This window comes from Lichenostomus cassidix, chromosome 3, assembly GCF_008360975.1.
Source record: "Lichenostomus cassidix isolate B80296 chromosome 3, HeHo_3.0, whole genome shotgun sequence".
In the NCBI taxonomy this organism is placed as follows: Eukaryota; Metazoa; Chordata; class Aves; order Passeriformes; family Meliphagidae; genus Lichenostomus; species Lichenostomus cassidix.
Window position 1 is genome coordinate 28,612,713 of NC_139483.1, and position 12,498 is coordinate 28,625,210.

At 35.2% G+C, this 12,498-nt stretch overlaps 1 protein-coding gene across 10 annotated transcripts in view; it reads left to right on the forward strand.

Annotated features, from left to right (window-relative positions):
- KIF6 (kinesin family member 6) overlaps nucleotides 1–12,498 on the forward strand; it is a 157,510-nt gene that overhangs the window by 1,874 nt on the left and 143,138 nt on the right. For all 10 annotated transcript variants that reach the window (XR_014850759.1, XR_014850760.1, XR_014850761.1 and 7 more), the window contains exon 3: nucleotides 1,903–1,977. Coding sequence is in view for 7 of the 10 variants with exons in the window: in XM_085055068.1 (XP_084911194.1) it covers nucleotides 1,903–1,977 (75 nt within the window). In the remaining 3 variants the exon portion in view is untranslated. The remainder of the gene's footprint in view (nucleotides 1–1,902; nucleotides 1,978–12,498) is intronic.

Below are 12,498 nucleotides of genomic sequence, written 5' to 3' on the forward strand. Positions count from 1 at the left end.
AGGTGACCCAGGAATACTGTGTGAGGAATGGAATCAGGAAAGCCTAGATAAGGACACAGTGAGGGGTGTTGAAAACAACCTGAGCTGCTGGTCTCAGAGGGTTGCATCAGGGGCTCAGATAGCTGTCAGCCAGGCCAGCTGGAGGCCACTCACTGGTGTGGCCAATACTGTAAAACGTTAATGACCTGGGTGATGGGACCCAGTGTAGCTTCACCAAGTTCATAGACAGTGTGAAACCAGGAGGGATGGCTGATGCACCAGCCTTTCCTCCTGACCTCAGGACACTGAAGAAATGAGTCAATAGGAATCTCATGAAGTTCAACGAAATGAAATACCAAGTCCTGCTTCTGGTGAGGAATATCCAGGGCAGGCTCAAGGATGACTGAAAGCAGGTTTTAAAACCTGGAATACTGGTAGACAAGTTGAACATGGGTCTGCAATACTCCATTTGCAGCAAAGAAGGTCAACAGCCCCTGGATTAAAAACAGCATTGGCAGCAGATCAGGGAAGTTGATCCTTCCACTCATCAAAACCACTGACATCACATCTGGAATTCTGTGTCCAGCAAAGGGACATAAAGATGATTAAGGGACTGGAGAGTATGATATGTGAGGAGAAGCTGAGGTACCTGGGAATGTTCACTTCAGAGAGGCTCAAGGTGATCTTATCAGTTTCTATAAACACCTGGTGGGGAAGGGGAAATAAAAAAGATGGAACAAGATGCTTCTCAGTGGTGCAGGACAAGAGTTAATGGGCACAAATTGAAATACAGGAAATATCACAGAATCATAGAATGGCTTGGGTTGGAAGAAACCTTAAAAGATCATGTAGTTCCAACCCAATCTGCTAGTAGACCAGATTGCTCAGAGCTGCATCCAGCCTGGCCTTAAACACTTCCAGAGGTGGAGCATCCACAACATCTCTAAGCAACCTATTCCAGTCCCTCAACACTCTCACAGTAAATAATTTCTTCCTACCATGTACTCTAAAACTACTCTCAGTTTAAAGCCATTCCCCCCTGTACTATCACAACATATCCTAGTAAAAAGTTCTTCTCCATCTTTCCTGTAGGCTCCATTCAGGTACTGTAAGACTGCAGTTAGGTCACCCCAAGGCCTCCTTTTTTCCAGGCTGAACAATCCCAGTTCTTAGCCTTTCTTCAAAGGAAAGGTGCTCCATCCCTCTAATCATTTTGGTGACCTCTTCTGGACTTGGTCCAACAGGTTGATGTCCTTCCTGTGGTGGTGACCCCACTGTGAAGTGATCAAACACTGGAACAGGTTGACCAGAGAGGTTGTACAGCCTTCATATGTGGAAGTACTCAAAAACTGACAGGACAGAACCATGTTCTGGGGGACTTTGCATTGAGCAGGGGGATTTGATCAAATGGTCCCTTCCAACCTCAAAAATTCTGATTCTGTAAAATAACTACAGATATTTTCGATAGAAAGTGACAAAACATATTGAATTAAATATCTCCTTGTGACCTATAGTAATTGTGCAACAGAATGAAGGAAATAGCTTGAAAAAAAGTGAGCCTGGTTGTACTGGTGGGATGCTGTATTTGGTTATAGTGTAATCTATTTATCCAGGATTCAGTGTGGTGCCAGTTACAAACACTAATTCTCTTGATAGATTTAAATTACGGTTTATTTTTTTCAAAGCCACATCATTTTATCAGAGGATTTTATTGTACAGATCTTGTCAAAGCAGCTCTGTGTACAGCCTATTTATGTACAATAGCACAACAGCAAGCTGTGGTTAAGACTACAGGGAAAACATTGTACTAAGTTATGTAAGCCTAATGATGTAAACATTGACTATTACAAACACAAACAAAAATGTATGAATCAAGTAGTGTTTTAACATTCTAAGCAATTATTATTTGCTTAATATTTTCAGATTTCAGAAAATTTTTGATCAAGAGACAAAACAAGATGTGCTTTTTGACAGCATTGCCAAACCAGTGGCAGAATGGTACGTTGTTGATCTTGCAAGTAACCAGGGAGAAGCTATTTCTGCTTTGTTGCATTACTCAGAGGAGAGCTGGCAAGTCTTTGTCTCGTTGTTGTAAAAGTGGACTGATGTTTTAATTTTCTAAATACTGATGTGTCTGAATCCAGGAGATATACAATCCCCTCAGAATTTTATGCATACTAATGTTCCATTTTTGACTCTTAAAATAGCAATGCTACTGTTGCCTCTTTTTTTCTACAGCCATAAAAATCCATGCCCAATTCTTTTTTTTTGTCTGTAATATAAGCTGACTTCATTGCCTCAGAAAAGTATTCCCTATATAGTTTCATGAAGAGGTAAACTTAATGAAAATCTTATACCCCCATATAGTTTTCATTAAGTTAGGGACACTCATTAATATCTGTGGAGTTATTCCTAAATCTTGTTTTTACTACTTTTGTCTTAACATGTAAGGCAGTGCTTTTGGCACTGTTTTTTTTTTCTCTTCCATTTTCATAATCAAACAATGTTCATATTTGACAGTTTCGAAAGGCAAATATTTAAGACTGATGAAGTCTTCTGCACTCCTTGTGTGGATTAAATGCCACTCTGAAACAGGTGGATTTTCCAGTGTGCCATTCTCTTTGCTCAGTATGCTGTCCACATTGATGGAGTTTATGCTGGTTTTAGTGAGGGAGAAAATGCCATGCTGGAGGAAGCATAATTTCTGCACAGTGTTTGCTTGTTTATCAAACTTACTGATCAAAATCCAAACTTGTAGTGAGTCAGGAAGTATTACTTCAGGTGCCAACGTCTTTTTCATTCATTGTCTGACCCATCTGTTGCTTTAAGCTATGATTCTGCAAGTTTTTCCTCAATCTATTTCATAGTCCTGTGTTTAGGACTGTAGGCAAACAAACATCTTCAGCTGGACACTAAGCCTTTTTCAAGTGGTTCCATGGAACAAAAATACATCTCTTCATAATTTCATTTTTCCCCACCCCTCCTATTTTCTCCCCTAAAGTCCTACATAAAGTAGAAAGGGAATTAACAGTGAAAATGAAGAGCCAGTGAATTTGAAACTTCATTAGAATGAGCTAAAGAGACTTAAAAATAATGCTTATGTTATTTTGTCATCCAAAAGATATTTCTTTGTTTATCTGGCATTAGCACATATGGCTTCCAATTAGCTCATACGCTTCACTACAAATATTTTAGGGTTTAATGTTGACTGCAGAAAAAGGTCTTTATCTTATTTGAGTGTGTTTGGAAAGAGAAGGGTTAAAAGTCTCATTGTTACATGCTGTGGATTTAATTATGCTCAACAAAAGCTTAGAATATCAAAATTAACTAACAAGAGACTGGCTATATTTTTTTCCTTTGCAGTGTTTTTCTAGAGTATGGAAAGGTTTTCCAGTTGAATAATTAATCCATACAGTGCTCTAATAAGCAGGAAGTGGTATTCTTTTCCTTTATTTCAGTGTTGGCTGATAAAAGACTTTTTTTATATATTAATTTTCTCCATTATGTAGGCTTTAGTTTTGGGGCTTAGATATTTTCAAGTACTTGAAAGTACTTAAATGCTATTAAAATCAGTGGTGTTTAGGCATTCAATTACCTCCAAATAGCTGAATATTTATCTTTAATTCTAAAATTGACTTATAAAACCATTCTTAATGAAATCAAGATTTTGTCTCTGAGCGTTATAATGTGCTAAAGCTTGTATTCTAAGATAATACTAAAGGATAATTTTACTTGTGTTTTTATAGACTAGATAATAACTGAAGTATGTTCACGGTTTTCCTCCATGCCCTTAATTTTTTTGCATCTTTTTAGACAAAAATATACATTTCAAAATGTCTTTAGAGTCGTGAAGTTCCTTGGCTAATGGAGTCGTGAACTGGGCCTGACATTTATTTCTCTCTCTGGTTAATGACACACTTTTCCCTTCCATCATGGGACAGCAAGAATTGCCCTGCTTCCCTGAAACAGCACTGTTTTTCACAGCAAAGTGTTCTTCATTATTTGTTTCTTTCTAAGTCAGCATTGTCTTGCATGAAAAAGCTGCTGCAAATACACACATTTCTGTTGTTGGAGTCACTTCAGTAAGGGAATGATTTTTGCATGTGTATTGCCAGGGAAAAGAAAGGAGCAGGAAAATGTCAATGAAATAGTTCAGTAACATTTTGAGGCTCTTTGTCATGCATTCTTACAGTCCTGCAAAAATTCAGTTACAGACTTGAATGCTCAGAAAAAAAAATTCTTGGGCATTGTTTAAACAAAACCAGCAATGCAGTGCTCAGGATTTTAAAACCTTTCTAGTTTGTCCTGGGATGGAGGAAAATTGGATGCAACTTTCTTTTCTCTTTTTCCATGTTTTTTCCTTCCTTTTTAAGTGTGTTTTCTTTGATGTTGGGCCACCACTTCTCTTTAAGTCCAGTTACATTGTCATCTTGCCTGTGGTTTCAGAGGCACCAGACATTAGTTTGTTTAATTTGCTTCTTCAGTCAAAAGTGCCAGCCTCTGCAAACTATTATGAGCATGTGATTTGCTTGAACTTTATTACTTTTTTCTATCCTTGAGTCATCTCTTACATTTTTTTCTTTTCCTTTTGATTTTAAATATATATTCTTGATAATGTTTTTGTGCAGAGTCAACTTGATGTTTAAGAGGCAGCACTAATGCTATTACTCTATCAAAAACAGAGAATATAAATAACATCCTATTTTAACAGTTTGGTAATGATTAAGCATTGCTTTAGCCTCACAACTGAAGCCTCACAACTGAACAATACTGCTCTTAAAATGTTTCAAGTATTAGTATTATCATTATGTATGCAATCAGAAACTAAGTAGAAAATATTAACTGTTTTGAATTAGCTGTGTTTTCAGGTCTAATATAGCCAATGTTTTGGTATTAGATTTCTTGAATTATAAAAGAACAATATTTGAAAATATTTTTTCTTTAGATGTCTCATGCAAATAAAAAATAGCTCAGCTGTTTATAACCTAATGGCAATCACCTGTGATCTTTTGCAAAATCTGATAGCCTCAGGGATAATGTTTCCATTGCCACAGGTTCTGGTTTCTTCTCATGTTCCATGTTCCTCCTAAATATTAGCATCTGTAATATATAAACTACTTCAGTTTGCTGTCTTCTGGTTTAGTGGGTCTTTTTCTGCTACATTTTATTACAGAAAATGTAGTAAAAGTATTTTTATTAACAATTGTACTTTTTGTACCTGGATATATTTGTCACACAGTGTAGGAAGTAGTGGTTTGGCTCATCTGCATCACAAAGGCCTGTAGAATATATGTATAACAAAATGGCATGTTGTTTCAGATGTCAGCTTGAAACAAATGAAGCTTAAACTTTCCCCTAAATTGAGAAATTAGATAGTAATGCTAGCTACTCTTGCTCAAAGTGAGTACAATTGTGAGGCAATAAAAAGTGAAAAGTGTCATTGATTCTTCTGAAATGACTAATAGTTGCTTGTGTTTGTTTTGATTTAAACTGTGCAATTTAGAATTGTTCAAGAAGGCTGCTTGTTATAAGTTACAGTTTGACAGCTTTGATTCAGAATATCTTTGTGTCACTTATCTGTTTATGGTGAAATTCTAAATATATTTAGAGATCATAGTCAAAATAAGAAATTATATTACCTGGGTTTTTTTTTTCTGTGGGAAAACTTCTGAAATTTCTGAGGAAATTCGCTTGCACTGATCTCTCAAAAACAGCTACATATGCATTTTGAAATCAATTTTGTTTTTTAAAGATGAGGCATTACCAGTTTGGATTTGTTCCACAAATCTGGCAAAGACATAAAGAAAAAAGGTCATACTGAAATACTTTGCTTATTTTAATTAAAAGAAACTTTAGTCTGACCTTCAAGTGTTACAAGATACTTAAAAACTGAGTCTCTGTGAAGACAAGTTCTCCTGAAAACTTATTTTCCAGATCCTTGAAATTAAGTTCTTCCTTCTTTTTATCTGCAATATAATTGGGGAGCTGGTTTTGCCAGGATTGTGTTAATTTTTGTTTTTTTTATAATTGATGAATTGAGGCTTTTTGAGATGGAAGGAAGGAAAGTGAGAGACATGGGTAAAATTTTTCAGGTCTGTAAAAAACTGAAATGAAGAGAGGGCCAAGAGGATCCAAATATCAAAGACACTGGTGTTTTCTGTGTTTTTCATTAGTCTAGTATTTCAGTAGTTATTGAATATTTGTTTCAACCATATGCCTTTATGTTACTACTCATTAAAATGAAGGTGGCTAAACTCAGGTAAAAATAATAATATGAATCTGAAATAAACTAACACAATAAAAGTAAATAATTTTTTTAGGCACAAGTTGTTTCTTTTTCTGAGGATTTTCTCTTACCTACATAAAACCACAGAATTTAGTCTTACTTTATAAGTTTTTTTTTATTTATTCATATGATAAACTTTGAACAAAACTTTCACTGAACTTTTTCAGAAAATTAGAATAATTAGGTAAGAAGGGATCTCTGCAGATCATGTGGACCGACTGTCTGAGGAAAGCAGGTCTAGCTTCTAGATCACATTTCTCAGGCCCTTAACCAGTATAGCTTCAAAACTCTGAAAAAATGGGAATCCCACAATCTATCTGGGAACCTGTTCCAAGGCTTAACTACTCTCACTGTGAGGAATATTTTCCTTATACCCACTTGGAGTTTCTTCTTTTGCAACTTGTTGCCACTGCTTTGTGTTCTACCACTGTAAGTCTCTGGGAAGAGTTTGAGCCCAGCTCTAATGATCCATTGCTTAAGGTGGTAATTAGGTACATGTAAGGCTTTTGGCTTTCTCTTCTCTGGGTTGACAGGAAACAGTTCACTTGGTTTCTTGTGTATGAGGTGCTGCAGCCTGACCTAAATTGGTTCTATCTGGCTCACTTCAGTTTCTTTAGAGCATTTGTCATTTACTGGGGAGACCAAAACTGGGACTGGGGACAGAGGAGAGTTTATTTTTCTTTTTTTTTTCCTTTTCTGCTTTTTTTTGTTCTTTTTTTTTTTTTCCTTTCAAATTCTGAAGGTAACTGTTCTGGTTGATTCAGCAAGACCAGTGCAGCAGCAGAGGAAGCAGAGCTCTTCGTTATACTTAAGCAAAAGCCTCCCTAAAGTCTCATTAAAATGAGCACAGAAACAAATGAAAAGTTCTGTGTCCATAAACTTTAAACAGAACAAATGATCTTCCCTGGAAATTAAAACAAAATGTAGTCAGAAAACCCAACCACAATAAAACAACCTCAGTCTGCTTTCAACTTCTGTCTACTGTCACTGGGCTTTTACCACTATTTATATTGTCTCAGATACTCAAGGACAAAGTACTGAATGATATTTTAGGCTGTAGTAACTACCCATAAATTGTCTAGCTCTCACTTGAGGAATTTCTCACTTGAGAAATGTTAGGCAGTTATAAACATAACATATCTATCAATCTAAGTGGAATTGCTTCCATGAGTTATACTTCAGTATCACATCCTATATTTAGGAATTAGACATCTTTCAGGCATGAGACAAGGCAGTGGAGTGACAGGAAATGCCAGTACCTAGCTCTGTAACAGCATTCATTTAAATAGGGGCCTGAAATGAATTTTCATATGAAAAGTTCGTATCTCACTGTGCACATTTTTAAGTCACCACTGATTAGGAGTAAGTTAGAACATGCAAGTTAATTGATAAAAGAGTAAGATGATTTGAGGGGAAAAAACCACGTTTTTTTACATTTCTCCTTTACATTCATGTAAAAATTGTCCGATGACTGATAACAGATAGTTTTTCGAAGTTCAAAGTGCAGAAGACAAATCATATTATAATTAATTTGTCATAAAGGCAAACTGATTTTCTGAGCAATCATCATTACATAAGCTTTTGTGTAACAGTACTTGGGTTATTAAGTGCTTTTAAGGTTGTACTGAAAATGGAATATTTAAGGAACTTGTACTTCAGCTTTCTCCTTTTCTATTATATGTCTCTTTTTCAAAACAAGGGAAGTATTAAAATCAAGAGTATTCCAAATTAATTGGAAAAAACATTTGTATAAAGTATGTTGGGAGTACCTAAAGTATTAGATGTACTTTTGATGCATACAGACAAGTGTAAATCCTGAAGTGTGTTCAAGCATTTACACCAGCAAAAAATCTGCATCAAATTGGCCCCTTAAATCTCAGTCATGTATTGGAAAGGTGGTCATTGAACTGAATAAGCTGTGGATCATGGTCTTAATGATACTTTGCAGGTGGAGAACTCTTTCCCAGTGAGTATTTTAGTATTCCAGTTAGAAAAAATACTTAAAGCTTTGCAATTTCTCAAGCACTGTTGTTGTGGGAAATATTTGGATAGTCTATGTCATAAGTTGGAGGCAAAACTTGAACACTTTAGCTTATTCCATCACGATTCTGTCATAATATATGATTAGATTTATTTAGCAGTGGAATCAAATCAATGTCCTTTGTAGGCTGTGTGCACAAACCACCTTTCTCTTGGGAAAGGTGTGATTTAAACTGTAAGCAACATAGAGGATACATTCAATGCTTTCTTTTTGTTTATGCTTGCTGCTGTTTAGCTCTGTTAGGTGAAGCATAAAGCACAAGCTGTTGTGTTTCTAAAAACCAGAAATAAGTTTTCAGTGCTTGATCAGAAAAGCATTCCATTCTTTGGGTAAAATGTAAGACCAGACCTAATCCTTTTCTGTATTTTAATCATCTTGAAGAGGACATACAATTTTATGATAAATTAAAATGCAGAATAAAAGGATAAATAAGATTTAGGCATGTGATAAAAAACAATTACTCATACTTTAGGGGTTGCTTGCTTGCAATTAATGCCATTGATTCCTTTTTTTGCCCCCCACTCTATCTTATTCTGGTTTGCACCAAACATAATCTTTTTGCACAATTTTGTGTTTTTTAATGATACCAACTTTGCTAAAGAGACTTTCTTATTGCATAAATACTTCTTGATGAGTTCATAATACTTAGCAGGTAATCATGATGTTTCCTCACCAATATATTGCTTCAAATTGACTTTACTTGCAGTGATCAAAAAGACAAGACTAACATTTATCATTCCGGCCATCTTAACATGCAGCAAACATACGTAGATGTAGTTGTATAGACATACATGTTTCCATTTTGAATTAATATATCAAACATTACTATTTTTTTCTATTCAGTTTTGTGATACGTGAGTCTTCATATGATTTGACCACATATATTTTCACTGAAACACAAAAATAAATATTCAATTAAAAATATATATTTACCAAATGTTGACATAATTGTAATTTATGCTACAAAATATGGAAATCCTGATGTTCTGGCATCATGAGTTAAATTTAAAATATTAAGATTCAATTTGCTTAGTTCTGCTCTATTTGAATTTGCAGCTTTTGATTTTTTGGGGCCTTTCTTAGAGGGCTTTTCTTGAAACTGCCGAGAAAGATCTTTCACACATTAATAAGAAGTCTTGAAGACAGCTCGGTGTATTAAATGAGATTGAGATACAAATTTTTGCACCCGTATTGCGTGTCTGTGTTTTCCCTGAAAAATCATGGTTTTTGTGGAAATCTTACCTTGACAGAATTTGAAGCCTTGGGCAGGGTTCTGTGAGATTTCCTTATATGCAGAAATTCAGGCCAATGAGATTTGTCCGTATTCAATGTAACTTATTGTTCACAAGTACAAACTTACTGCTCATGACAACTGAAGTTTTTCCTTTACACTTTTAAGTTGGTCCACATTTTCCAGATAGAAACATGGAATATGTTGTTATGAACAGTACAAGCAAAGCTGAATCAACAAATTATTTGTTAGAAACTGACTTTTTTATATCTATTATTCTTTTCTTCTCATAAAAACTAAGTCTATCACAAAGTGTTAAAAATATATGCCTGCATGTTTTAGTGAATAATGCAAAAGAGCCCTCCTAATTCTGTGATAGATTTAAATAAATAGACAAATTCAGAGAAGATTTTAGTCATCATATTTTAAAGTTATTTTTCTGTGTATTAGGCTTTATTAGTTCTAGTGTGGTATTGACAAAAAAAACCAAACAAAAAACCAAGACCCTTCAGTACTTCTGACAATCACAACTTTGCTAAAATATGCTAGAGACAGATTTCTGTAGCAGCATTTTAGCTAGTCAGTCTGGAAGTTGTCCATGAACTTCTGAACAGGATGCTATGCAGTGTTATATAAGTGCATAAAAGATCTCTTCTGCAAAGCCTCTCCTTGGATTGTGGGTCTTTGATGTGTTTTATTTGAAGTAGTAAAGAGACTACTTATTCAACAAAATGTGTCCTTAACCATGCCAGAATTCAGCTTTCAGAGAGAAAAAAATACATGCAGAGTTCTGGGTATTCTGATAACACCAGGGTGGCATGACTGAAAATATCCTTTTAGTGTATGATTTTTATTATGCGTAAAGTTCTCACCTAACTACCATCATTAGCATGTATAGTTTCAAATACTAAGAAAACGTTGGGATTTTTTTTAGAGAATCTGAGGAGAAGAAATGCAGACTTTGCCTATGTGAACAGCCACTCTCACAAAGTAGGTTTTGTTGAATAGACAGAAAAAAGCTGCTGATTCTCTACCACATTTCCCAGCAAAGAATCACTTCCGCTGCTGCTGGGGACAGCTTTAATTTGCAAATTAGAATCTTCAAGGATCCCTTTGGGGGATGTGGTTTAGAAAATGTGTTCTCCCCTTGTCATGTCATAAGAGGTGTTGCCAATTTCTTTTGGTACTTGCTGCAGTTCTGTTTCGTGATGAAAGGGAGAATGTGTATATTTTCTGCTCACTGTACTGACTTCTAGCATCTGAGGGACCCTTCACTTTGCCAAGGGTAATTATGCAATATAGTTTGGTGTTGTTTTCATAGACAGCATTTTATGGATGACTAAAGGTTAATGAAACTTTCTGTGTTTTTTATTTTTCTAAAGGAATTATTCATCTTGGGTTGAAAAGACTAAGTATGTATCTTAAACTTCCTGCGTATTTAGTAAATGAATATTGGTTTAATTGATTCATTGATTTGGTTTTGGTCCACTTACATATAGTTACCATTTCAGTATTAAACTGCTTGGGAAAACTAAAATCAGATTGATAAAGGTGGCTTTGGTGGTTTTTTTGACTTGAAGTACTTAGAAGTGGAAAAGAGCAAGTTGTATCTTTAACAAGTATTTGCTATAGTAACAGTTCATCCCTAAGCCTCATTGTTGGAACATCCCGTATTGCCATTGATTACAAATGAAGCTACTTAAAAGAAGTGTGAATAAGAAAAATAAAACATGGATTTTTATGACTCGATACATTCAGCCTTTATCATACACATACCTTCAAAATTGACAATGACTCATCTTCAGAATTTCTACCCAGAATGGTAGTTACACATCTTCAATTTTTTTGTATATTCTATCATAAGCATATATATATATATATACACAAAAATATTCTGTGTAGTTCACAAGTTTAATTCTTTCTCCACAAGCCAATGTGGTGGAGGCTTTTCCTTTTCACTGCATCTTCCCCTCTACTGTTTTCAGGAGGTGAGATGATTGTGTGCAGCTTGTATCTGAGCCAAAGAATCTTTGTCAGTCCTGTCTGAGTGCTTAGGCCCTTGTCTCTTATAAAAGTGTTTTGCTTCTTAGACTTCAAAAGGGAATTTGTTCTCCATCCTGTCCTCATGGAGTTGCACATTACTGTTAGAAGGCTTTGCCAGCAGTTTCACTGGTATTATTGGTAGTCTTCTTTCCTTACAGGATTCCTTAGCATCTCAAGCAGGCTGTCCTTAAATTGACTTGGTGGTTAGCTGTAATACACTATGAATGAAAGAAATGAGTGATGTAAATATGGACAGGATGCATTTATATATAAAATTATACACACACATATAGATACACACAAATTTAGAAAATAAGATTGACTTTCATCTCAGAATTTAAAGAACTTAATGTGGAATCAAAACCATCTAGGTAATACAATATTAAGATTACCTATAATTGTGTTGGATTATGAGAATTCATTCTTGACATTGATATGTTCACATTTTATGAACTTTCAGGGTTTTCTGGAAAACCTCTCTGAGCTGTGCTGATGCTCTGCAAAAAATATAAGAAATATATGTATCAAATAACAAAAAGAAAACTCATTGACTTTTGTTGCTGTTTTGATAGCATATAGTATGTGAAATTTTATCCTGTGTTTACATGTGACATGATTGTAATCAACAGCTTTTTCTGAAGTACAAGGATGTCAAGTTAATTGTTTGCAGCCACACATTTACTAGTTTTTAACACATTGCAAAATACACCTTTAAAGAAGAGAGGGAGTAAGAAAATTTAACAACCCCGAATGCTATATCTGAAGAGCCAGAGAGCTCTTCTGTACAAGCTGAAGAGCACCTGTGTTGCATCAGACCAAGGTTCCATCTAACATGCTATGTTGTCTCTCACAGGGACTAACAGACAATGCTCAGAGGAAAATAATAAACAGAGTAAGCATGTAGAGCTGCCTCCCCCA